The 24,819-nt window shown below is 55.4% G+C and overlaps 2 protein-coding genes across 4 annotated transcripts; one reads left to right on the forward strand and one right to left on the reverse strand.

Moving 5' to 3' along the window:
• The first annotated feature begins 2,715 nt into the window (after positions 1 to 2,715).
• On the forward strand, positions 2,716 to 14,711 carry NELFCD (negative elongation factor complex member C/D). 3 transcript variants are annotated; one of them, XM_028089110.2, is made up of 15 exons: positions 2,716 to 2,835; positions 6,591 to 6,706; positions 6,919 to 7,028; positions 7,836 to 7,945; positions 8,945 to 9,052; positions 9,821 to 9,973; positions 10,195 to 10,325; positions 10,993 to 11,158; positions 11,462 to 11,596; positions 12,023 to 12,162; positions 12,920 to 13,034; positions 13,406 to 13,501; positions 13,583 to 13,723; positions 14,060 to 14,189; positions 14,287 to 14,711. In XM_028089110.2, exons 1-15 carry the CDS (start codon positions 2,716 to 2,718, stop codon positions 14,319 to 14,321), a joined length of 1,806 nt encoding a protein of 601 aa, XP_027944911.2. In that variant the 3' UTR covers positions 14,322 to 14,711. The 3 variants fall into 3 exon arrangements, with proteins under 3 accessions (XP_027944911.2, XP_027944912.2, XP_027944913.2); XM_028089111.2 differs by having other exon boundaries at positions 2,734 to 2,835; positions 6,594 to 6,706; XM_028089112.2 differs by lacking the exon at positions 14,287 to 14,711 and having other exon boundaries at positions 2,734 to 2,835; positions 13,583 to 13,634; positions 14,060 to 14,183.
• Positions 14,712 to 14,762: 51 nt separating this feature from the next.
• Positions 14,763 to 23,684, reverse strand: CTSZ (cathepsin Z). The gene is made up of 6 exons (XM_028089113.2): positions 23,515 to 23,684; positions 23,012 to 23,175; positions 18,827 to 19,006; positions 16,748 to 16,898; positions 16,311 to 16,473; positions 14,763 to 15,383 (listed from the first exon to the last, which is right to left on the reverse strand). The coding sequence occupies exons 1-6, from the start codon at positions 23,655 to 23,657 to the stop codon at positions 15,273 to 15,275; spliced, it is 912 nt and encodes a 303-aa protein (XP_027944914.2). The 5' UTR covers positions 23,658 to 23,684; the 3' UTR covers positions 14,763 to 15,272.
• Positions 23,685 to 24,819: the final 1,135 nt, after the last annotated feature.

Consider the following 24,819-nt stretch of genomic DNA (forward strand, 5'->3'; position numbering starts at 1 on the left):
ACATTTGGGTGTTTGTTATACACTCACTGGTAAAACCCTATAAGCCCCGTCATCTGGCCTGCTAACGCTCTCCCACGTGTCTGCTTTGTCCTCAAGCCTGCCTCAACTTCTCAGCCCACCAACAGCATCCTAGCTCGGCTCCAAACCTCTACTTTGCTCCTTCACATCCTTCCTCCAGGGCAGCCAGAATGACCTTCAGAAAACCCTCCGTCTGATCCCGTCACTCTCGTGTTTCAAAGCTTTCCACGGTCACCCATTACCCTGGGGATAAGGTCCAAACTGCTTGCAAGTTTCCAAGTCCTCTCCTGCCTCCCTCCCTCCCCCCACCCCCCTGCTCATGTCTGACCTCCAGCCATGTTTCCTTCTGTGCCCCATTGTCTCTGTCCTCTGTTCTAGTCTTAAGTCTTGGCTTAAACAGAATTTCCCTAGAAAGACCTCCCTTGACCTCTCCTTGAGCCCCCTCCCTTCTACACGATCACCTGAGATGGCTTTTCTTTTTTCTCTGCCATGAGCTCCAGATAGGCTGTATCTGTGGTTTATAACCCCGTAGCAGCACAGAACATCGGGTAGGAACTCAGTAAATACTTCTTGAATGGACTAAGCGAAACCAACTTCTTTCCATGGAAATTCTCCACCAGAGTTTCTCTTAAACTGGAAGGTATCTTCAATGACTATTTACTTTAAGTAATGCAAGCTAAATTGGACATTTTAGATAAGGCTTTCCAAAGAACAAGAGGCCAACAAGACCTCGGGAGGCAAGACCTACAGACCCAATTATTCTAAATCATTGCGACTTATAGACTGAATGCGATGCTTTCATTAAAGGTTGTTTGTGAATCCATTTAATAATGAGTAACCTATTGAGGTTGAACGAGAGGTGATTTAAATAATCCCTGATTCTGTAGGAGTAATTAGTTATACACATATTAACTTGCCTGCTTTCAAGTCAGGTATTATTAAAAAAAAAAAAAAACCCAAGAGGAGAGGTAGTAGGAGTTTAACAACCATCCATTCTTTGCAACATTTTCAGAAAGCAAATGAAAATGAACCCTGAAACAAGCCAACAGCAGGGGCACTCGTTAACTTAATGCACTTTAATCTTGTGAGTAGAAGCTAGAGCTTGATTCATGGAATCCCGAGCTGCAGACTTCCTCCAGCCACCTGCAAGACATCTCCGCCTGGGTGTTCTGACAGCACCTCCAATTCGGCACATCCCAATCGGAACTCAAGTGAAATGCATTATGGTCCTCATCCTGGGCTCCCTGTTTCCACAGCATGCCACGGCATACCCACGGGCTAGAGGGCTCAGCAACATCTTCCTGGGCCCGCTCCTCCGCTCCCCCGAAGGGGTCAAGTTGCCACATCCTGGAGACAGCCTTGCCCACTTCACCCAGGCTTCTCCCTTGCTGGCCAGGTACCAGTGCCAGTGGCCTTTGCGTTCCCAGGACACATGGCAAACCTTGGCTCCCACAACGCTCTCTCCTTGGTCCAAGCTCGCTTGACTCCTTTTGTCATATGACTCTCAGCTCAAATATAAGTTTCACAAAGAAGCCTTGTCTGATGGTCCAAAGTTGGCCTCTCTCCTAGGATCACAAAACACTAGCACTTGTCACCCTCTGTTATTACTTTTGTTTGCTCCTTGTTCAGCTCCTCAGTTCAGCTTCAGACCTCACTAGAATGTGGGGTCCTCCTGGACAAAGATCATGTCCAATTTGTTCACCAATGAGCTGCCGGAGTAGCACAGGGCCAGATGATGGGGGCATTCAATAAGCAGGAGTTGAAGGAATGAGAGAAGAAATGAATGAAATCACAGCTCCTGGTAAGCATTCTGGAAACGGTCACCATTACCAACGTTCTAGAGCTCATGTCTCTAATACTCTTCCGTACGGATGCATGGGTTTTATCTCTCAAAGCATCCAGATCTGATGGTGTTAACATCCCTGCTCAACTCTTCCCATGATGATCAGCAGTCTATCACTTTTGTATCTCCTACTACATGCAGGGAACAACCATGCTGCGGGCTTAAAAAGCATCATCTCAGTTATCCTTAACAACTATCCCACGAGGTAGGCCCTCTCTTCCAGGGCTGCATTATGACATTTGAGAGCACTTTTGGCTTTGTGCACCCTTCTTCCATAAAGAAATATTTAAAATTATATATTACACTGCCTCAGTTCTTTATACCAATTATACAAATACAATCCAGGCTGGATTCATCCTTATACTACTTATTGGTATTCTGATTTTAAAAGAAATGAAAACATTTTCGTAGGCCCCAGACACTGTGCCCCGTAAGTCAGCCCTGCTCTTGCGCCCAGGTGTCAGACGAGAAAACCGAAGCTCTCAGGACCCAAAGTCACGGGGAAGGAGTGGAGCGGGGACCCGAACCCAGGTCAAGAGTGAGCCTCGTTTTAAACTTCTATCCGGAGCTAAAACCCCTGGGACCCAGCCAGGCGGTGTTCCCAGCTCCTTTCGGGTCGTTCGGTCCTCCCAGGGAGCCCAGAGCCGGGAGCCTGCGGCTGCCCTCTGAACCCCGCCCCCTCGTCCAGGCCACGCCTCCGCCGGCCCTTGCCGGGCCCTGGGCGACCAGAGCCACGACTAAGGAGCCGCTCTCTGTGCCCCGCCCCTTCCCCGGCCCCAGGCGCGCGGCCGCGGGGGGCGGGGCCGCGGGACCGCGCGTGCCTTCGCCCGCCCCCCCCCCTCCCCGCCGTGCGCATGCGCCTTGCTCGCGCGCGCTCACGGGAGAGGATGGCGGGGGCCGCGCCGGGCGCCATCATGGAGGAGGACTACTTCGGGAGCGCGGCCGAGTGGGGCGACGAGGCGGACGGTGGCCAGGTGAGGGGGGGCGCGGGCGTCCCCGACGAGGACTGTTGGTCTCCGTCGCCGGCGGGCCGGCCCCGCCCCCGCCGCGCCCGGCCCCGCGGTCGCCGCACGGTTCAAGCACAGCGTGCCCCGCCCCCTCCCCGCCCTGGAGCGCGCCCCCCGCGTCCCCGGAGCGCCCGCCGCCCGCCTTCGCCCCCGGGCCAACGGGGCCGGCCCAGAGCGCCGCGGCCTCCCTGGGCCTCGGTGCCGTGCGCTGCAGACGAGTTGGGGCGGGGGCCGGGCCGCGGGGGTGTCTGCTCCTGGGGGTCTGGGCCGCAGGGGTGCTGGCCACCCGGTCGTGACCCGAGGGGCCCGCTGGCCACTCCCTTGGGGCCAGCCTCAGTGTCAGGTGCCTTGTTTCCTTCCCCCGGAGGCGGGTAGGGCACAGAACTCGACGCACTGGGCTCAGAGCCCCAAGTTTGAACAACGCAAATCTTTGAAAAATTCCAAGTCAGCGTCGTGAGGGGAAGAGTGGAACTCTGGTCTTTCTTCCATGTGTTTTTACTGTTGTAAACCATACTTTTCAGGGCTTTGGGTCGATTCAGTCAATCTTCCAGGGAGGTGACACCCAAAGGATCTTCCTTCCATACCTGGAGGGGGGGTGTGGAGGCTGAGGAGGGGTCGTCCCCACCTTCCTCGAAGCCGGGCTGGAAAGTCAGCACTGGGGGCTCTAGCTCTGCCAGCGTGGCCCAGGCTTGGTCTAATCTGAAAACCCACCCAAAGTGCTGCTCAGAATGCAGCGTCTCAGGTCCCTCCCCTGGGGACCCGTACGGCTGGCCTGGAGGAGAGCCTGGGGATTTGCCTGTTAACAAGAGCCAGCATCCCGTGTGGGAAACACTGAACTCAACATTGTGAAGGAAGAGCGGATGGAGTGGGGCGTCCGCCACTGGAAGGGGGCAGTGGCCCAGGGAGGGCCTTGGAGCCGAGGTACAAAGATGCAAAGATAGGTGCTGTGTTCCTGGAGCTGAAAGCAGTCCTGTGTGGTGAGCGCAGGGGCATGAGGTTCTGCGAGGGAACACGTTCTGGAGGGCCCCTGAGGGCTGCTGACAAGTGTGACTTGTTCAGGAGTTTGGGACGGAATGGTACCACAAGTTTGTGTGTTTGGAGGCTCACCGTGGGGTAGATGGAGGCGGATCTGGCCGAGAGCCTGCTAGCTAGGTGCTTCCCCGCATCATCCCCTTCCACTCAGGAGCTTTGGAGGTGGGGGTTCATCTCATTTCGTAAATGAGGAAAGTGAGGCAAAAAAAAAGCGAGTGACCTGCTTAAGGTTGCAAAACTAGTAAATGAAAGAATGGGGATCCAGCCCAGGTCCTTTTGTCTCCACTGCCACTTTATCAAAGTGCTGGACCATCAACGTGATATAAATGAGCTTCGTGGTAGCTTCGTGCTTCGAGCATCCTGTTCAAAATGTCATGTTACTTGTCACATTGAGCCTTTAAGTCCCAGAGTGTTACAACTGAGGCATATTGAAGGGCCACCTAGACCAGTGCCCTCATTTTCGTCCAGTTTAATGCCCTAGCTTATGCAGCTAGGAATGGCAGGAGGTTGGGGAGTCTCATGCATGGAGAACTTTAATCATGATCGAAATGCAGCCCACTGACCCTACTAGGCTCTCAGTGATGAGAGGGGTGGACCGTATGTTCACTTCATGTTCATTCTCACTGCTTGGAGGAGGAAGAGGAAGTCAAGAAAGGTGACTGAAGGGGTGACATGAGCTGGATTTTGAAAGACAGTGGTAGGTCAGATTTTGTGACACAAATTCTGTTCACATGATGCCCTGTTACTGGATTTGAGAGACAGGAAGATGTGTAAAGAGGCTACAGTGATATTAAATCCAGATGATAGAAGCTAAGAGCTACTGAAATGCAAAAGTTTAGTCTGGCTTCAGCTTGCCAATGGGGACTGGCCAGAGATGAGACTGGCCAGGTGAACAAGTGAAAGGTTAAAGTCATGCTAGAGGTTGGATATCTTTTCTGAGGGAGACTGGGAATTTTAAGCGAGAGAGAGGTGTCAGACGTGTGGTTTATGAAGACCGTTGTGGCATCTGAGTGGAAGACGACTGAAAGGAAGAAATGAGAACTGAGCCATTAGGGGCATTTTGCTACTGCAAGCAATGCACAATATAAGGAATGGTAAAGGTGGAAAGGCCCAGATTGGATAGATGTGTGGGAGACAGAATTGGTGGGTCCTTGTGATGGGGTGTGGGGGTGGAGTGAGGGAGCAGAAACTGAGGGTGACTCCTAGCTTTCTGGGTTTGGGGTAACAGGTAGATGATGGAATCCTTTACTAAAATATAGGTTGTAGGAAAATCTGTTTAGAGGTCAGTTTTGGACCTCATGAGTTTGGAGACCTAGTGGGCAGTGGATGGGAATGAGAATGGACTGCTGACACTCGAGTGTGGAGCTCGAGAGAGAGATCCAGGCTAAATCCTAGATTTATGAACAGGGAGGTGGCATTACCCAAGAGAAGATGTAGAAGAGAATAGGGCCTAGGGCAGAAGCCCAGGAATACAGACACACAAGGATGAGTCTCAGGGTAAAGGCCAGCCTTCCTTCACAGCCTTGCTCAAGGCTCCCCACACAAGTAAGATCTGAGAGAAAACTCCCCAGTCTCCATAGAAGGAATCTGTTTCCAAAGCACGGCTTGCAGAATGTTAGTCCAGACCAGGGGTGGGCCGACTTTTCTGTAAAGAGCCAGATAGTAAATATTTTAGGCTCTGCAGGTCCCTGTCACAACTACTTAACTCTCCCATTGCAAGGGGAAAGCAGCCATAAACAATATGTAAAATTTAAAAAATAATTTTTAATGGGTGTGGCTAGGTTCCAATAAAACTTTATTTGCAAAAACAGAAGGACTGGATCTGGCCCTGCGCTGTAGTTTGCTGGTTCCTGGCCCAGGTCTTACCCCATTATGTTAGTCGCCGAGAGGCAGACTGGTCTCTCCTAGTTTGTGAAGTCCTTTGGTGGAAAAAGCCGTATGTCGTCTTATATGTCCTAGGTTTCCTGGTGACAAGTACAGTGCTCAGTACAGAGCAAGCGTTTAAAAAGCATCTGCTTGTTAGTTGGGATGACAGCGTTCACGCCAGACGGACCTTGATGTCATCACATCATCATCCTGCTTTGTTCTTAAATTCAGTGACTTGCCCAAGGTTGTTTCCACCCGGAACAGGGACTAGTCTCCAGCCAGGCCTGCCGATGTGAGGCAAGTCTGTGACCTTCACTTTCTAACAGTGTATTGATGGCTTTTGCCTTCAGGAATCGCTTCATCAGTCTTTGTTGGAGGAAAGCATTAAAGGGCACATATGAAATCGTAGTTGTGAAAACACTAACTAGTATCTATTGAGATCTTACTAAGTGTCAGGTACTCTGCTTGGTTCTTCCAGAAATTAGATTACGGAGTCCTTAACAACAGACAGATGGGAGCAGTCACTATTATTACCTTTAGTAGAGGAGGAAACGGCCACCCCGCGAGCTCAGGTGACTTGTGTGGCCACTGTGCCCACGTGTGCCAGGGTGGAGGCACAGCACGAACCTGCTTGCTGTGTGTGGTTCTCGATTCAATTTTCGTAGCTGCCCATTACTTGTCCTGCCCACTTCATGAAACTGTCGTGAAAGTCAATTAAATCATGTATGTGGGAGGGACAATTTTGAAAGGTGATAGAAATTTAAGGTGAGATTACAGGATACTTGTATTAATGAAAAAAATCACATGGCTCTTTATGCCACCAGCAGGAGGAGGATTATGGAGAGGGAGAAGATGACGCAGAGGTCCAGCAAGAATGCCTACATAAGTTTTCTACCCGAGATTATATAATGGAGCCCTCCATCTTCAACACTCTGAAGAGGTGTGTGAGCAAGGTCATTTGTATTGGGAGGGGGCTGGGGGTAACTTAGAGACAGTCCGTCAGAGATCCAGAGGATGATGTGCACAAGTGAGAATGATGTGGTTTTCGAATGGAAGGCTTCTAGTTCTGCCCCCCCCAAACATCTTAATATCCTAGCTATCTTGTCATTGATCCCCATGCCCATGCTGTAGCTTTTCTGTTCCTTTTTCTAGGTATTTTCAGGCAGGAGGGTCTCCGGAGAACGTTATCCAGCTCTTATCTGAGAACTACACGGCCGTGGCCCAGACTGTGAACCTGCTGGCTGAGTGGCTCATTCAGACAGGTGCTTTGTGGGTGGCCCCCATCCTGGCTGGTCACTCCCCCCCCCACACCTTTTTTATAGACCTTTGGATCATCTTAATGCTGATGAATTGGAATGGCTTTGTTTGTTTTCTTGGGTTTGAAGACTTCTGTAAGTCGGAACCGAACTTCTTACCCCTCCTCGTCTGCTTGATTCTGATCTTTGGTTCAGTAATGGAGGTTTACAGATAGCCTGCAAATGTGATTCTCATTGAGCTGTTTGCCCTACCATGTTGTAGAATTATAGGATTATACAGTATATGTTCAGTGTGTCATTTTTAAGAGATCTGTTACAGCAGGCAGTAATTGATGGATAATGTGGGACTGGGTATGATTACGGCTTTTAGCTAATATGATCAAAGTAGAGCCTGTAAGTCCACTGAGCTGGGTGCGGATGACATCAGGGGGTAGGGCTGCCACGGCACTTAGAGACAGTGCGCCTCTTGTGGCTGGCGTCTGCTCTCTTCCACCATGGCGGGAATGTCTTTCCATCCTCCTGTCTGTGTTGGCCGTTTGTCCTTGCCCTTACTGAGGTTTCCAAGATGCCGCTGGCCTTTCCATGTAGGCCGACATCCTTGTGTGTTCCGCCCTGTGTTCCTTTTTGAGTCTTACCACTGAATATGGTTAACAAATAGTAATTTTTATGAGTGGTCCCAAATTCCAAGTGGTCAGAAGCAGTTTTGTGGTCTTTGATTCACATGTAGACTTTTCACCTGTCTACTTTTCCTGAAGGAGTACAACAGATTGAGGGACTGCCATTTTCCATCTGGTTGTTTTCATTTTCTTACAGGTGTTGAACCAGTGCAGGTTCAGGAAACAGTGGAAAATCACCTGAAGAGTTTATTGATCAAACATTTTGACCCCCGCAAAGCAGATTCTATTTTTACTGAAGAAGGAGAGGTGAGGAGTCTGTCTTCTTTCTCTAATATGGGTTCCTGGGATCTTTTGCTTGTTCCACGCATACAGTGGAGTGTGCTGTGTTATGTGAGTAAAGCGTTGGGTCCTAAAATCAGGGTGTGAGATGAGTTGCGTAGAGTCAGAGCTGCCCTCTAAATGCTCCGTGCAGTGTGGTGAGCTCTCGTGAGCGGAGAGGCGCACACGTAATGAGCTGGGGAGGAGGAAGAGCAGACCCCCAGCTCCCGTGTCCTGCTGACTCTGGAGCACAGGCTCTGAGTGGAGTGCTGTAGTCATCTGGGTGCCCCAGCAGGCAGACGCCAGGACGGGGTTGTGTGTGCAGGAGATGACGGGGGACATGTGTGTGAGAGAAGATGAGCAGGGGCCGGAGGGCCATGATGCAGGTGTGGCCCCCGAAGGCCGGAGGGAGGGAAGGAAGGTTGGGGACAAAGAGCCCTAGGTGACAGTGCCATTTTCAGAAAGTTTCCACAGTGTCAGTGAGGCCCAGGTCTCCTGGGAACAGGCCTGCCTGAGGAGCCCTGCCACGCTCAGTTGGTGGCTGGGAGTGTCCGGTGGGAAGCCTGGCCTTGGCACAAATGAGAGGTGGACTCAGAGTCAGCCCGTGGGTGTGTCAGTCACACATGGTGATGGATAAAGCCACCGTGCTACTACACGGCCTTTTCCTCCTGCCCAGGGCACACAGCTGGTGTGCGTCTGCTGCAGCCCCTCTCCGTGGGCTTCCCTAGACTCTGGCATGTTTCCCGGAAGTGCGGTTGAGCCTTCCCGAAGCTGTGAGTGGGCCTTCAGGGCTCTGGCGCTGCCACTCAGCCTCCCATGTGGCATCACCAGCTCTGGGTCTGCTTCCGCGGCTGGGACTGCGGGGCTGGATCTAGATGCTCTCGGGGGCTCTTCCAGATGGGGTAGCCAGCCACTGTGTATACAGTGTCATCTTCACTTAAGCTCAAGCTAGGCCTTTTATCTTGCCGTCTGTTTGTTTGTTGGCAGACCCCAGCTTGGCTTGAACAAATGATTGCACATACCACGTGGAGAGATCTTTTTTACAAACTGGCTGAAGCCCATCCAGACTGCTTGATGCTTAACTTCACCGTTAAGGTAGGCAGAGTACTAGAGTCACAGAAAAGGTGAAGGTGCTGAAGAACGGGAGTTATTTTGGGTTGGTTGGGAGGTGGTCTGTTTCTTCTGCAAGGTCGTATTTGGTTTTTGGTAAAGGTCTCTATCACTTCACTTCAGTAAGTCTGAACAGTGAGAGAGAAAAGCATAGAAGATGTATCTGTGGGGTTTTTGTTTTTTTTGTTTTGTTTTTTAAAGATTTTGTTTTTAAGTAATGTCCACACCCAGTGTGGGGCTCGAACTTTTAACCCCAAGATCAAGAGTCACATGCTCCACCGACTGAGCCAGCCAGGCACCCTCATATCTGTGTTTTTGGATCAACATGAACTCTGTTTTAAAACTTGGCAGGAACATATTTATAGAGTCTGTTGTGTGCTGAGAGGAATCTTTAAGAATGCCTGGTTTGGGGCGCCTGGCTGGCTCAGTCGGAGCATGCGACTCTTGACCTCAGGGTCATGAGTTCAAGCCCCACGTTGGGCTCAGGGATTACTTAAAAAGAGAAAAAAAAAAAAAAAGAATGCCTGGTTTGTCCCCTTCATGTGACACACAAAGAAACCAAGATGGGATGGTTAGCCTGGGCTGCAGCCCTAGTCAGTGGCAAGGCCGGGATCAGAATAAAGGTCTGAGACCTGAGAGCAGTGTTTGCTCGGCCCCACCTCACCACAAACACTGACGATAAGCCAGCTTCCTATGCAGTGTGTGGTCACTGCCTATTGATGCTTTGTTTGGCTTCTTATTTTTGTATTATAGCTTATTTCTGATGCAGGGTACCAAGGGGAGATAACCAGTGTATCCACAGCCTGCCAGCAGTTGGAAGTGTTTTCTAGAGTACTCCGTACCTCTCTAGCTACAATTTTGGATGGAGGAGAGGAAAACCTTGAAAAAAATCTCCCTGAGTTTGCCGTAAGTTCCTTCTTTTGTGTATCTCAGATTAGAAGGAGGCTGCTTTGGGTCATGCATATTCAAACATGAAATGCTTCTTCCTATAGACAGTGTCCAGGTCAGAAGGCCCGTTCCAGCATAAATAACTTGCATGCAGAAAGGTTGGGGGTCTGGCTTTTTTGTCGACAGTTGTCAGCGCTGCAACCGTGAAAGCCCAAACTCTCTCCCCTGCAATTTTTCAGAAAATGGTGTGCCACGGGGAGCACACGTACCTGTTTGCCCAGGCCATGATGTCGGTGCTGGCCCAGGAAGAGCAGGGAGGCTCCGCCGTGCGTAGGATTGCTCAGGAGGTGCAGCGCTTCGCCCAGGAGAAGTGAGGGCCGTGTTTTTGCTAGCCCTGGTCCTAACTAGGTGCTCCCCTCGAAATTCCCCCCCACACCCCCCTTGCCCTTTCTCTACAACCAGAGGCTCTGGGTCCTCCTATCTTGACAGATACATAAACTTCCTTTTACCTAGTACATCTGGAAAAGTCAGGGTAATTTTAAATACATGTAGAGAGCTTGCTTTCTGAAGTTTGGCTTTGATGAGTATTTTGTAAAGTAACTGATTATTGTTCAATTCACTGGACCTGTGAACCTGTAATCTCATATATTAGGATTCATCAATAGCAAATAATAGTAGTCCTGAAATAGTTACTCAGTAGTCTAATTGTTATGTTGTAGTCTGTATCTTACAGAACAAAATGAGCCCTTGTGAGTTTATCCTCCACTAATGGAGTCTTAGTGATACGTTAAAAGCGTGTGGCTCCTTTTGGAAAGTCTGCAGGCTGCATCCAGTCCGTCCTTCCCAGTTAGCTTTAAGTGCTGTTTTTATGGGTCGGTCAGGTTCCCAGTGAATGACAGAAAAATGAAAAACAAAGGGACCCAAGCAGTCCCAAGTGTTCGGTGTGAAAAAAGGAAGGAAAGCGGCAGAGGAGGAAGGAGAGGGCGGGGCAGGGCGCCGCCTTCTTAACGATGGGATATGTGCTTTTTTTCCTCAAGAGGTCATGACGCCAGTCAGATCACACTAGCACTGGGTACAGCTGCCTCCTACCCCAGGGCCTGTCAGGCCCTTGGGGCCATGTTGTCCAAAGGAGCCCTGAATCCAGCCGACATCACAGTCCTGTTCAAGATGTTTACAAGCATGGACCCACCCCCCGTTGAACTCGTAAGTTGCTTTCATTTTAATAATACGGTGGGACACCCTCCATGCCGATTAGAAGGGTTATTTTGGAAAGCCCGTGTTTCTCTTAAGTCACTGAGTACAAATCCGTGTTCACCTGTTTCTGCCCTTTTCCTCGTCCTTCCCCATCACATCCTCGGCCCTCGCGCACACTGGGACACCTGCCAGCTCGAGCACAGGAGGGTGGATGGGAGCGGGCATGCCCTCACTCCTGCCGTTAAGTGTATGTGGACTTACCTGACGTCTCTTCCATGCGTTCCTTTCCAATGATACCGTGTGTCCCCTCAGATCCGGGTGCCGGCCTTCCTGGACCTGTTCATGCAGTCGCTCTTTAAGCCAGGGGCCAGAATCAACCAGGACCACAAGCACAAATACATCCATATCTTGGCCTACGCAGCAAGTGTGGTTGAGACCTGGAAAAAGGTACTATCAGTTGAGAATTCCTGGGCTTTTTGGGAGACAAGGAACCTCCTCTCTTTGGTATTATTTGGGAATTTTGGCTGCAAGAAGTCATGAACCCAACTCGTGTCAGAAATATCTTTTTTAGTGTTCATGCATGAAATAGTCGAAGTGCTAAATCTCTCAAGGAAATGTGTATGGCATCTGTAAGACTTTTTCAAACTGGAATTGAAAGTGCAGCTAAAGAAACCGACCAGGTCTCCCTCCGCCCCAGGCCCAGGTTCCCTGGCTTGTTTCTGTAAGCCGGGCGACTGGAGTGCGGCAGCTGAGCTGACTCCTGACCCCACGGATGGGGAGGGGTCTGCAGGGAGAGGCGGCCGGTAGCAGATCACCCCACCTGCAAGGCCACGCACGCCATCGGGATTCACGGACTCGCGTGTGTGTTCTCAGAACAAACGCGTGGGCATCAACAAGGACGAGCTGAAGTCAACGTCGAAAGCTGTGGAAACCGTTCACAATTTGTGCTGTAACGAGAACAAAGGGGCCTCCGAGCTGGTGGCAGAGCTGAGCACGCTTTATCAGTGCATCAGGTGAGCAAAATCGAACCTCGTTCTAAACCGGATCCTTCTGGAGGGGGTGGTCTGAGTTTTCATTTTATTAAAAGCTCAAAAAAATATGTAACGAAAGCTTCAGAGATACTTATTGACTTTATGTTTTCTTTTTAAAATGTAGATAGAGAACTTTGAACTGTTTTAGCAGCACGAGTAATGCTCAGCTGCTTACCTGCCAAAAGTCTGTTCATAAATTAAGCCTCAGAAAAAGGAAGACCCACCAGAATTACAAAAGCTGCTTGAAAGAAAGGGGTCTATTTGTAGTACGTGTTAGGCCGACAAGGTATTGCTTAGCTGGAAAGGACGTGTGACCATAGCAATGGTATAAACCCACAGTCAGAAGAGCTTACAAATAGGGCGATCCCTTGGGCAGTCGAGTCTTTCCCCTGGTAATTTGTGCTCGGGACAAGGAAAGGGTTTACTAAATAGAACTTCAACCCAGTCCGAGCTCCCTGAGTGTTCTGCATAAATGATCTTGTCCTTCCAAACCAATAATGTGGTTTAAAGTAAGCCGATAAGGGAGGTCGGGGTCTTGTACGGCATGTTGAGAGGATGCTGACCTCAGACTGACTCACGGACAAGCATCTCCCTGGCAGAACACATTGGGAGTGACTTGTTGGGATAGACGGAGTGGCGGTGGGTTTTTAAACGTTCCCAACCGTTTAGTTTGGGTGGTGGTGGTGTTTTTTTTTAAACTTCATGTAAAGGAAGCACTGTGCCTTACTTGTACCCGTAGGTTTCCAGTGGTAGCAATGGGTGTGCTGAAGTGGGTGGACTGGACCGTGTCTGAGCCCAGGTACTTCCAGCTGCAGACTGACCACACCCCGGTGCACCTGGCCTTGCTGGATGAGGTAGGAGGGCCACAGGGCCAGGGATGGCACTGTCTGTACCTTACCCTGCTCGGGCCCGGCCTGCCGGGACATCTGTTCACTGAATGCAGGAGCTGCTCTGTACAGGGCTGGCTACTTTCTATCCTTAACGAGGATTTTCCTTTTAAGGAACTAGTTTCATTGGTTCCATAGATTTGCAGTTTTCAGCAAGTGTTTTGAAAGGATGAGGAATGGCACAGAAGCTGACGGGCTGCGGGCTGGCTGCTGAGGCCTGCCATCATGGGCACCCGCCGTGAGCCAGCTGTGACCATTGCTGACGGTTCTCTGCACTGATGGTGAGCCCAGAGACCCGGCTGCAGTGCTCAGCGGGGCTCTCTTTGGCGTGTTTGTAGATCAGCACCTGCCACCAGCTCCTGCACCCTCAGGTCCTGCAGCTGCTTGTTAAGCTTTTTGAGACAGAGCACTCCCAGCTGGACGTGATGGAGCAGGTGAGCGGGTGGCCCTCGGGCATCGTGGAGGCTCGGGGCGAGGACCCGTTCTGACAGATCTGTCTGCCCCCGCTCTCGTAGCTTGAGTTGAAGAAGACCCTGTTGGACAGGATGGTTCACCTGCTGAGTCGAGGTTATGTACTTCCTGTTGTCAGTTACATCCGAAAGTGTCTGGAGAAGCTGGACACTGACATTTCACTCATTCGCTATTTTGTAACTGAGGTCAGCAATACACCGTTTGTTTCATGTTTCATACTGTTGCCTTTTGGCTTAAATTTAGTTTATTTTGTACCTAACTCTGAGACCTGTGCTTTCTGATAATCGGGGTGACGGCAATGATTAGATACCAGTTTACCAAGCCCCTCCCGCCTGCAGGAGCCATATTGTTTTACCTACATAACCACCTGGGTGTCTTAGTTTTGGAGACTGTTGTCATCGGGAAGTGGAAAGGGTGGGGAGGGGAGGGTGGTTTTCTCCAAACTGATTGCCATTTCATCAGGTGGTGGGGACGCTGCTCAGAGACTGTGCGGGGAGTGACCTGGTGTTCTCTCCTCCTAGGTACTGGATGTCATTGCTCCTCCGTACACCTCTGACTTTGTGCAGCTTTTCCTCCCCATCTTGGAAAACGACAGCATCGCCGGCACCATTAAAACAGAAGGTGAACATGACCCCGTGACGGAGTTTATAGGTAGGGTTGACATGTGTGTCCCTTTGCTGCAACTTTAAAGGTCATTGTTCACCTCCTGTTTCTAACCCAGTGCCTGTTTTCTTTCTGTTTGTGAAAGCTCACTGCAAGTCCAACTTCATCCTGGTGAACTAATTTACAGCATCCTCCAGAGCTGACCCAGAATGTTCCAGGAGCCCAGCAGGGGGAAAGCCCTTCCGGAAGCTCTTGCTGAAGAGGCCCAGTCAGCATCCTGGGACTGGGCTCTGGTGGGAGGAGGTGGGTGACTGTTTGTATGGCCGCTAGTGCAGATGGCCCCTTTCCTCAGGGTCCGGGCTGCCCTTGCACCCTGCTGACCACGTTCCTTTCCCCCCAGCACAGGAGCTGGGTCCCTCCCATGGTGGCGGGGAGCTCAGAACCTGAGACATGTAGATGAACCACCTTCCAAGGTGACTTTTCTTACAAGAACCCGGTTAGTTGATCTTTTATTGTCATTGTTTTAATTTTCCAAGAATAAAAAGCCTTTCTGCTGGATTGGCAGGTGGAGATCCTGGTGTTATCATTCTCGTGTGTAAATAAGGCACGCTCAGGCTCTACTCCTGCGGGGAGTCACGTATTTTATTCATCACTTGGGCAATCTCAAATGGCCATCTTCTTTCTCCTTCCACCCCCACCACTGATTCCAGGGTGACATAAGAACTGGTGATAAGTCTGCCCTTCTTTACCATATTATAGACCACATTGCCAAACAGAAAACACCAAATCATGGATTGAAGAGACTGGAGGTCACGTCATTACGGCCTTGCGGATCACACCTCGGCCAGGCTGACTGCTGCCATCCTGGTGGTAGGGGCGCTCCCAGCACGGGGCTCCCAGCCTTCCCATTTCTCTCTTCCCCCAGGAGTGCGCTTGCGGCCAGCGCCACCGCAGTCTGCAGGTCGACACGCGCCCCTTCTAGGCGCTCAGTGCTGTGACCAGCCGTCAGATCGTGTTGAATGCCAGCCCCTAGTCCCTTCAGACCGTGGTGGTACCAACCCAGTGCCCAGAGCGAGCGGACCCCCTCTGATTGTGGTTCACGATAACACTGCTCTTCTGGAGACATGCGCCTTAAACGATGGGGTCCCCAAATGTACAGTACTCCTCCACAGCAAGGTTGTAACTGGCACCCTTCCCATCCTTATAGGTGCTGGTCACTATCCGCATCCAGCCGTGCTCACCCTGTGGGGGAGGGGTGACACGTTAGGTCCCCACATGCCCGTCTCGTGTGGCTCCCGCTCTCCACCTGCACCCTGACCCTCCGCCCCCCTCACCACAGCCTCTGGCTTGGGTGCTCCTGCCCTTGCGCGGGACCCCGACTCCCAAGTACAGTCTGTGAAATATTTTTACTTGGTTAATATTTAACAAGGAGGGTGCCTGGCCCTGTAAGCCAAAAAGCAAATGAATGTAACTAGAACATTGACTCTTCGGGCCAGATGACTTAACTACCTATTAATATCCCCGGTTTCTAGTCCTTTCATCAAAAGTATTGACATTTCATCACCTCAACATTAATCACTCTCCCCCACTTCAGGGTAATGAATTTCTGTGTCTTAGGCTGTTAATGGTTAATACTGGGTCTTAGAAATGAAAATTCTGGCAGTTAATTTATCTCCCCTGGATTTCTAACCCAACTCAAAAGTAATTCTGAAAAAACTCCACTATGACTTGGGAGAGCCGAGACTGTGACAGCAGAAAGGACAAGACGGTTGTAAAGGAAAAATCGAGCTGAACTGAACGTTGCAGAATAGTTTTGCAAACAGGGCGGGGGCTCCCAGGAGACCCCTGGCAGTGACTGGAGACACTGTCGGCGGGGGGGGCCCCCCCACCCCGCCCCGGGGGACGGGGAGGAGCCACTGGTGTCTGACGGGTGGGGCCAGGGATGCGGCCAGGGATGCGGCCACACACGCCACGACCTGCAGGACAGCGACAGCCCGCCCAGCCCCCCGCCCTCCCCGCCGGCAGAGCGCGACCCCAGACGTCACTAGCGCTTCTCCTGGGCTGGCGCAGGAAGCCCCTCCGCTCGGGGCCGCAGTTCGCGGCTGGGAAGCCACCAGAGGCAGGGCCGGAGGCGGGGGGCGGGGGGGTTGGGGTCTGCGAACATCTTACCCACGGTTCCCCCCACGAATTCCGGACAATCCAGTACTCCGTGCCATCGCTGACGCCCCAGCCGACCACAGAGATGACGTGGTTTATGTAGGCATGGTCATGGTACTCGGCGTAGACGCCGCCCGTGTAGTTCACCATCTTCTCCGTCGCCATGATACCGCAGCTGAGCGCAAGGCGTCCAAGAGTGAGCCCCTCGCGCGGACAACTTCCCCGCTACTACCAGCCCCGAGGGCCCGCCTCCCCCACGCGTGGGGGCGGAGTCTGCCGCCGCTGACGCTGTCCGCCCGTCGGGCGCGCGCGTGCGCGTGCGCGCCCGGCCCGCACCACCGTCCCGTGTCTGCGGAGAGCGCTCACGCGGGGCCGCCGGCGGCGGGGCCCGCCCCGGGAAAGGGGCCTCGGGGACCCGGCGGGCAGCGGCCCCCGCCTCGCCTCCTCACCTGACGGGGCCGTTGGCGTAGATTTCCGCCATCATCTTCTCCCTGCCGGAGAGGGAGCCGTAGTCGCCGACCTTCCAGAGGGTGTAGTTCTGGATGGCGTGGCACTCCTTGAATTCCGTGCAGGTTCCGCACTGGTTGAACTTGTCGCACTCTGGGGGACAGCAGGCGAAGTCCGCGTGAGCCCGCTCCCCGAGGAGCACATCCCAGCCCGCTCCCCGCTTTGCCAGTTTAGCTGCTAAGGAAATCCTCTTGCCATCGGGGGCCGAGGCTCCGCGTCCAGCCGCAGGGGAGTTACGCAGAGCCCTGCCCCCGCGGCGGCAGGAGAGAAAGACGGTAATGGGCGCGTCGTAGGCGCTCAAAAGGTAGCCTCCTTTCTTTTCCTTGAAAGGCCAAGAACGGGGTCTTTTCACAAGACTCCATAGCTGAAAAGAGTGTAATTAAATTATTAGCTTTCAAGAAGATAACTGTAGGGGCGCCTGGGTGGCTCCGTCGTTAAGCGTCTGCCTTCAGCTCAGGTCATGATCCCAGGGTCCTGAGATCGAGCCCCGCATCGGGCTCCCTGCTCGGCGGGAAGCCTGCTTCTCCCTCTCCCGCTCCCCCTGCTTGTGTTCCCGCTCTCGCTGTGTCTCTCTGTCAAATGAATAAATAAAATCTTAAAAAAAAAAAAGATAACTGTATTGCTGGCTAGTGAACAGGCCAATACATCTGGAAAAAAATAAGTATTTTCTTATATTTTTTGGTTTAGGGAGGATCAAGAATTAGGCTAAAAAAAAGGGAGGCTCTTAGTTCTGTAAGACAACACTGTCCCTCCCCTTCCCGGGCCCTTGACATCCCCCATCCTGCCTTTTTACAGCTCTCGTGTTACCTAAGTGTTGTAATTTCCCCATCTGTCCGGATTCCTCCCCCAGGACATCAGACTCCTTGAGGGAGCTAGTTGGTGGTTTCATCTGTCCCTGGGACACCAAATGCCCCGAGCCGAATTCAGCTGGAAAGGGATGGATCTGTGGCCACATTTGCTAATACAGAGGTGAGACTATGGACTGCCAACAGTCGGCTTGCTCAGTTGTCCCTGGCCCTGTCGCACGGGTGGGTTACAGGGGCCCAGCCTAGGCCGGACGAGACCAGTGCAGGGCAAGGCACGGCCCTGGGGACCACCTGGTCCCCAACTCTGCAGAGCCTTCTCCCCTTCATCTGGCCTCTCCTTAGTTCTCTGACCCCTCTTTTGTTTACCACTTCAACGAGACTCACCCAACCAGTCTGGGGGAATTCTTTCTGGCTGGGCAATATGGCTCCAGACGCAAGGCGGGGGCACCCCGTGGGTGTGGGATGGTGCCCAGAGTCTGCTCGGGCACTGAGAGGGCACAGGGGGCTGCTAGAGCTCACCCTTTTATAGAGGGAGAGAGTGGGGGCAAAAAAGCGCCCCGAGCTCCCCAGTCCTCCAACCCTGCGGTCTCAGACGGCCCCCTGGGTTCACCCAGGCTCTCTGCTCTGGCCGAGACGAAGCGAAGACAGGGACAGGTCACTTAAAACTGCCAATTATGGGTTTGGGGTTTGGACTTTCTTTCCTTTGGTTTCCAAGGGGAGCAGCCCAGAAGGACTGTGCCAACTCCCAAGACTCCAGGCCAGCTGGCTCTGCTGGTCCACGCAGGACCCTCGGCTCCAAGTCCACCTGCACGTGCACGGCCCCCGCCAGCGCAGCGGGCGGGTGCTGGGTTCCAGCTGGGCCCGCGTGCGTCAGTCTACCCAGCTGCTGGCCTGCCCTCCTCATCCACTCCTGGAAAGTGTACTCTTGCCTTGACAAGGGCTCATTTTGGGAAAGCCCCAAAATGCCAACATGGCACAACCCAAACACCATGACCAGCCCTGGCCACGGGGGGCCCCAGGCTGGAGACACCCTCCCCAAATCTTTTTGGCTGGACTTCTCAACAAGGACTGCAGGCTCCAGCTGCCTGCTCCCCGAGCCCCACCGGTTTCAAGGTGGCAGGTGGCTCCCACCTCTACCCGCCCCGCCACCCCCCCCCCCATGCCCCGGCCACACCTTCCCTGGGAGGAGGGTGGTAGGGGCGGGCAGGGGCCTACCCTGGTCCTTAGCCTGGTAGTTGTTGCAGGTCTCGTCCGGGATGCCGTGCTTGTGGGCGTACCCCCACACCGGCAGGTCGTTGCCCCCCTCGCAGGAGCCCGCGTTGGCGCAGTCCAGGACGTGCTGCACGGACAGCAGGGTGGAGGGCCACGCCCCCTTCCTCTTGATGTTGATCCTGTCTGCAAGGGCAGCACCCACACCTGGTCAGCACGCACCCACCGGCTCGCCCACCCATCCGGGGCTCCGACCCAGCCTCGGGAGTCTCGGCTCTCCAGGGGTCTCCCGGGCCCTTCCAGGCATGGATATGAACCCCCACACACACCAGTGCCCCCTTCCACCTCCCCCCTCCCCCCGGCTCACCCACATCCCTGGTGTCACCACCCAGACCATGGTGCTCCTGCAGCCCCACTCTGGCTCCTCTGACCAGCCCTCCCCCCACGCCCAGCCCCGGCCTTCTGGAACTCACCAACAATCACCAGCAAGGCCCCTGCCGCCCACTGCCCCTTCCTCCATGTCCCCTGGCCACTCCTTGGCCCAGAGAGCCCTTCCTGCAGACACCCCTTTGCTGGCGGCAGGTCGTCGGCCTCCACCCGCCCCTGCACCTCTCAGCCCCTCCCCGGCTGTGCTGACCCCATGTCACCTGCTAACTAGTCCGAGGAGTTCCCCGGGTCTGTCTCCGCAGCATCTGGCCCCAGCTGCAGCTCCTGTGTCTCAACACGACTGACGCACAGTAGGTGCTCAGTACGTATCGGCTGCACGACTGAGCACGCGAGTTTTCTTTCGTTAACTAGCCTGGCCCTGGCTGCTGAACCCCCGCCCCCGGAAGGTCACTTCCCCGAGGGAGGTTCTCCACCCTCACACCCCACACCAGGCAAGGCCTGCAGGCGTGGTGCCGGCCCCTTTGCCCCACTGCCATTTCCAAAACGCTTCGCCTCCATTGGTCTGGGTCTCCTTATGCGCCGTGGCTACGCAGGGGTGTCCCCCTTTCTGGGAGATGCTCGCTGATGTGCTGACCGGAGGCCCCTGCCACCTGGCTCTCTCACGGGGCCCACAGTGACCCCTCTCACCCCGCCCACCCCTCATTCCCAAACTTCACTGGAAAACTCAAACGCAGTCCCCTCATCTCTCCGCCACCCACCGTCCAGGCTTTCTGCGTCCCCAACCCACCTCCCATGACAGCAGGAGGCATGACCCTGCCCCCTACACAAGGCCCCCCTGGACCCCGGTCTCTCCCACATTAGCACCTGCACACAGGCACAAACCTTTCTTGAAACATCAGCAAAGAGCCTCTGCGACCCCGCGCGCACCCTCACTGATGCGGCAGTTGTCCGCTGCGTAGTGAGGCTCCTGACAGCCATCCGGGTCTCCGTTCCCAGCCCCATTCTCCTGCAGCCCAGGCCCACCTCGCTGGCGTCCCCTCCCCTCCAGTGAAGCTGCCGATGCTGACCCTGCTTCCCCAACCTGGGCTCCTCCGTGCCCCCCGAACCCCCGGCAGAGGGGCGCATCTGCATTCAGGTGCCCCATGCCTCCAGGGAGCCCACTCCCCACCTCCCAGTGCTGGCCTCCCTGTCCACACCTGAATGACGTATCCAACCCCTACCCAACCCAGCCACCGAGGGTCTAATACGCTTCTTACGTAGCCCGAACACAAGGGAAGACCCCTCCCCACCTGTCCTGGCCTGCCTTGCTCATCCACTGTGCACCAGGCTGTTCTCCACGCTGGGCATCCGGCACCCAAAAAAGCAGCCTCGATGCACAGGGTCCCAACACAGGATGGGGGCCAGCTTACAGGGGCTCTTGTAGGTCAAGTAAGGATTTTTGTGTTTTATCTGCCTAAAATCTCAGGGTTTCAAGCAGAACAGAAGCACAATCCGACCTGGGGCAATCAGCAGGCACGCTCTAGCAGAGATGGGACAGTGGCGGGGCAAGGGAGCAAGCCCAGAGGCCGGGCAGTGCGAGCCAGGGGTTCAGACTGGGGGTGCGGGGATGGGGGCTGCAAAAAGCAGAGGGGTTCAGAACATACTTTGAAGGTAAAACGGACAAGATCTGGCCCAGGATTGCATGGGGGGCAACCCGAGGCTTTTGTGCGAGTAACAGGAAGGCTGAGATCCTGACTCGGTGAGCCCAGTGAGGGTGGAAAGGCTGAGGTTTGAGGTGTCAGGTGTCCGAGCAGAGGGAGAGCAGCAGCTGGTGTCAAGGTGGAGTGCCCATGGAGGCGAAGTCCAGGGGAGCCCGATGCTGGGAAGCTACGTGGGAAGGATGAGGAGCTGGAGCCGGCAGAGCAGAGGGAGGGACGGCCTGGAGGCAGGAGGAGCCCGCGGTGTGGGGCGAAAGGCAGGGAAAGCGTCCCACGGACAGATGATGGAGCACAAGCAGAGGCCAAGGCCTGGCGGGGGGCCGCTGCACCGGCCCGCGTGGCAGCCCCTCACGGGCAGCCTTGGCAGCATGGTGCCCGCAGAGTGGGAGGTGATGCAAGGCTGGAGTGGGCTGGAGGAGGGACGAAGGGGCTGCAGACACCTCTCCCAGGAGCCCAGAAGCGGGGCAGTGGCTGGAGGGGGGCACGGGCTCGAAGCCCCCTGCTCACTTGTTCACGGTGGCGGCCAGGGGTCAGGGGCTCGGACGCTGGACGCCCAGGGACAGGGGGAAAGGCGGACCGGGAGCAGCTGTGTTAGGTGGCCGCTGGGCCCATGCCCATGGAAGTCCCCTCTTGGGGGCTTTTGTTTTCTCAGTGAAAGAGGAAGCAGAGCCCTGCTGCTGGGGGAGAAAGCTGGAGGTTCGAGGAGAGGAGAGAAGCAGTTGTCTGCCCAGGAGAGAGTCCATTCCAGAAACGTGGCAGGGCTGACCATCGAAAAGGGAACCATGTCAAGGGCCCGCCCCGGTGACCTTCTTGGCCCTTCCCTCCATCCCCCACCCTTAGGGATGCCACAAAGGCCCTCTTTCAGTTCCTCACTGTGAGCGCCATGCCTGCCCAGCCTGGGCCCAGACCCTCTGCCTCCAGGCCCGGCCCGAGGTCTCCCGGTGGCTCCAGTACTTAAGCCTCTGGCTCCACATGCTCCAGGGGCCCTGTCCACCTCCATCTCAGGCAGGGGGCCTCCCCAGCCTCCCCCAAGGGCTCTCACACCTTAAAATGGGGCCTCCGCCTACCTGCCCCCTTCCTCCTCCTTCCTGAAGGGTCAGAAGTATGCTCAAGCTCCTGCTGGCCCCTCCTGGAGTCCAGACCCCACCCTCCACTCCTCGACCTACAGACAGCCCAACAGAGGTCCTGGCCCAAAGTCCAGCCTCCTGGGCTGTCCTCCCAGCTGCCACTCACACCATGGCCAAGTCTCCTGACCTCCTGGCCAGGGATCTCAGCTCCCCCGTCCGCAAAAGAGGAACAGTCACAGGACAGCTCAGAGGCTTCCCCGGAACCACCCTGTTCTTAACCCATTCGACATGAGGCCACAGACACCAGGCCTGCCCAGTGAGCTACCCACCAGGGAGGAGGCCATGGTCTCCTGCCCTCCTGGGGCCAGATTCCCAGTCGAAGAGTCCCTTCTGCAATGGAGATCTGGTGCCACTGCAGGTTCCGGGACCCCCGGGGGGCCACTGGAGATGGCAGAGCCCCTCCCACACACTAGCAGGCCAGCTTGGGGCTGAACGGAGGCCCAAGGCTGGGTGACACCTCTCCTCCGTCCTCTCCCAAGGCCTCCCCTCACTGTGGCCAGAGGGCTCAGGGCCAGACTAGAAAACCTGCCAGCCCTGCTCAATATTCCAAGCCCAGGATGGGCCTGCAGCTCAAATATTAACTGCTGCTGAAAAGCAGTTTCACTTCCTTGTGCCCATCCCTGGCAGGGGGTTGCGTGAGTGAGTCTGCATTTCTGATTTGATCCCAAATGCCTGGGGTCACAGGCTTTGGGGGACAGAAAAGGCACCCTCGAGCCACATTATCCCTGGGCTTCAGGCCCCAGGCAGGCCCACCCCGTGTGATGGGAACACAGTCCAGCTTGTATCAATCACTCTGGCCCTCCCTGGCCAGTGAGGCACGGCAGAGGGCACAGGGCAGCGCCCCGAGGCCTGAGCGGCTCCGACACCGCCCAACCCACACCGAGTCCCGGCGCAGAATCTCCTGGCACAGAATCACGGCCGCTGGTGCCGCTCAGGAGGCCGTGTGGCCGGCCGCGGTGGCCCACAGTCACCCCGCCTACCCGCCATGGCACTGGTGCTGCCGTGGGCCCAGCAGGAGCCACAGTACTGGGGGATGTGCTGGTTCCTGGTGGCGCTGGCGTAGTTGACCCCGTTCACGTTGCGCCAGTCCCAGCTCTTGGGCAGGTCCGATGGGGACAGGTACTCATGAGGCCTGGGGTAGGTCCTGGGAAGAGATCAGCACCACACAATCAGGCCCACTCCTTTCCCCCAAGAGAGGAGGTGAGCCCAGCTCCACGGGGGACCCCAGCCCACCCAGCATGTGAAGGAGGCAGGGCGCCCCCAAATGCAGGAGCCACACGGCTCCCCCAGCAACGCCCCAAAGACCTCCCAGGCCAAGCTGGTCCAAGCCTGCAAATGTAAAGAGAAAGAGTGCCCCCCAAAACACAGGGGCTGGATTTGACCCTCAAAGGTCAAGGGAGGCAGGGCGCCAGGGTCCTGGAGCCCCGGGGAGGCGGCAGGACCCCCAGGAGCCCCGGGAGGGACCAGCCCGCCCGCGGCCCACCTGCGCCCCAGCCCCGACAGCTGGTCCCCCCGCAGGGGCAGGCGGCAGCCCCGGCCCGGGCGGAAGTAGGGTTCGGCCCGCGCGCCGGCCCGCGGGACCAGCAGCAGCAGCAGCAGCAGCAGCAGCGGCCCGGACGGCGCCATGGCTTCCCGCCCGCTCGCCGGCCTCGCGCTGCGCCCGCCCCGCCCCGCCCCGCCCGGGGCCTTAAGGTGGCCGCGCCCGGTGACCCACCCCCGGGGCGGGGCGCGCCGCTGGCCCTGACCCCGACCCCGCCCGCCGCCCCGCCGTGCACCTGCCGGCGCCCCGCCGCCCCCCCCCCCCCCCCCCGGCCCCGCGGCCGGGCTCTCTGGGCCCCATTTCCCCAAGGCCCAGAACCTTCCCGGAGAGGTGCTCACCCTCCGCAGAGCGGGAAGGAGGGATCCGTCTAGAAAATGCCCCTCAAGGAGAATTTCACGTGGCTCATAAATCATTATTTCTACACTCCAACTTCCAAAGATGCTTTTTTTTTTTAAAGATTTTTATTTATTTGAGAGACAGAGAGAATGAGAGAGAAAGCACATGAGATGGGGGGAGGGTCAGAGGGAGAAGCAGACTCCCTGCTGAGCAGGGAGCCCGATGCGGGACTCGATCCAGGGACTCCAGGATCATGACCTGAGCCGAAGGCAGTCGCTTAACCAACTGAGCCACCCAGGCGCCCCAACTTCCAAAGATGCTTGAAAAGCTTCCCTGCTAACAAAATACGTCATGGGCAAAAGGGGAACCAAAAGCAGAAGTGGGTCCCCCAGGCCCCGGTTTTATGACTTTACAGTGTCTCCCTCCGCCCGCTCCTCGTGCGCGGCAGTCACCCGAGCAGGCCACAACATGGCCTCCTTCCCGCTGGAAGACAAGGTCCAGGCGTTGGGTTCCGGGGCCTCACGGCCGCGGGGCCCTCAGGCGAGTTCGCGCGCGGCTCTGCTATGGAGGGAATGCGCGTTCACCGCCTTCCCTCGGCCCGCGCCAAGCTGGCAATCCGGCATGAAAATGCCCATGGGCTCCCTGCGAGTCCCGTGAGCCCCGGGACCCTGTCAAGCCTAGGGCCGGGCAGGGCCGGGCGGGCCACAGAGGCGGAGACCCGGCCCCGCTTTACCAGTCCAGAAGTTTAGTCGCTGCTCCTGAGGGGCCATTGCTGAGGCCCCCAAGGGCAGGCCTGGGCTTTAGCCACGGATATGTCTTTTATCTTCCTGGAAAGTTGACTCCTGGTAACCCCTAGTCCCAGGCAGTTCATTGTTGGGAGGTGGGATGGGGGTGGGATGGGGCCACCACCTG

The sequence above is a fragment of the Eumetopias jubatus genome, unplaced genomic scaffold (assembly GCF_037043125.1).
Source record: "Eumetopias jubatus isolate StellerSeaLion01/CBP00866 unplaced genomic scaffold, mEumJub1_p1.0 scaffold_9, whole genome shotgun sequence".
In the NCBI taxonomy this organism is placed as follows: domain Eukaryota; kingdom Metazoa; phylum Chordata; class Mammalia; order Carnivora; family Otariidae; genus Eumetopias; species Eumetopias jubatus.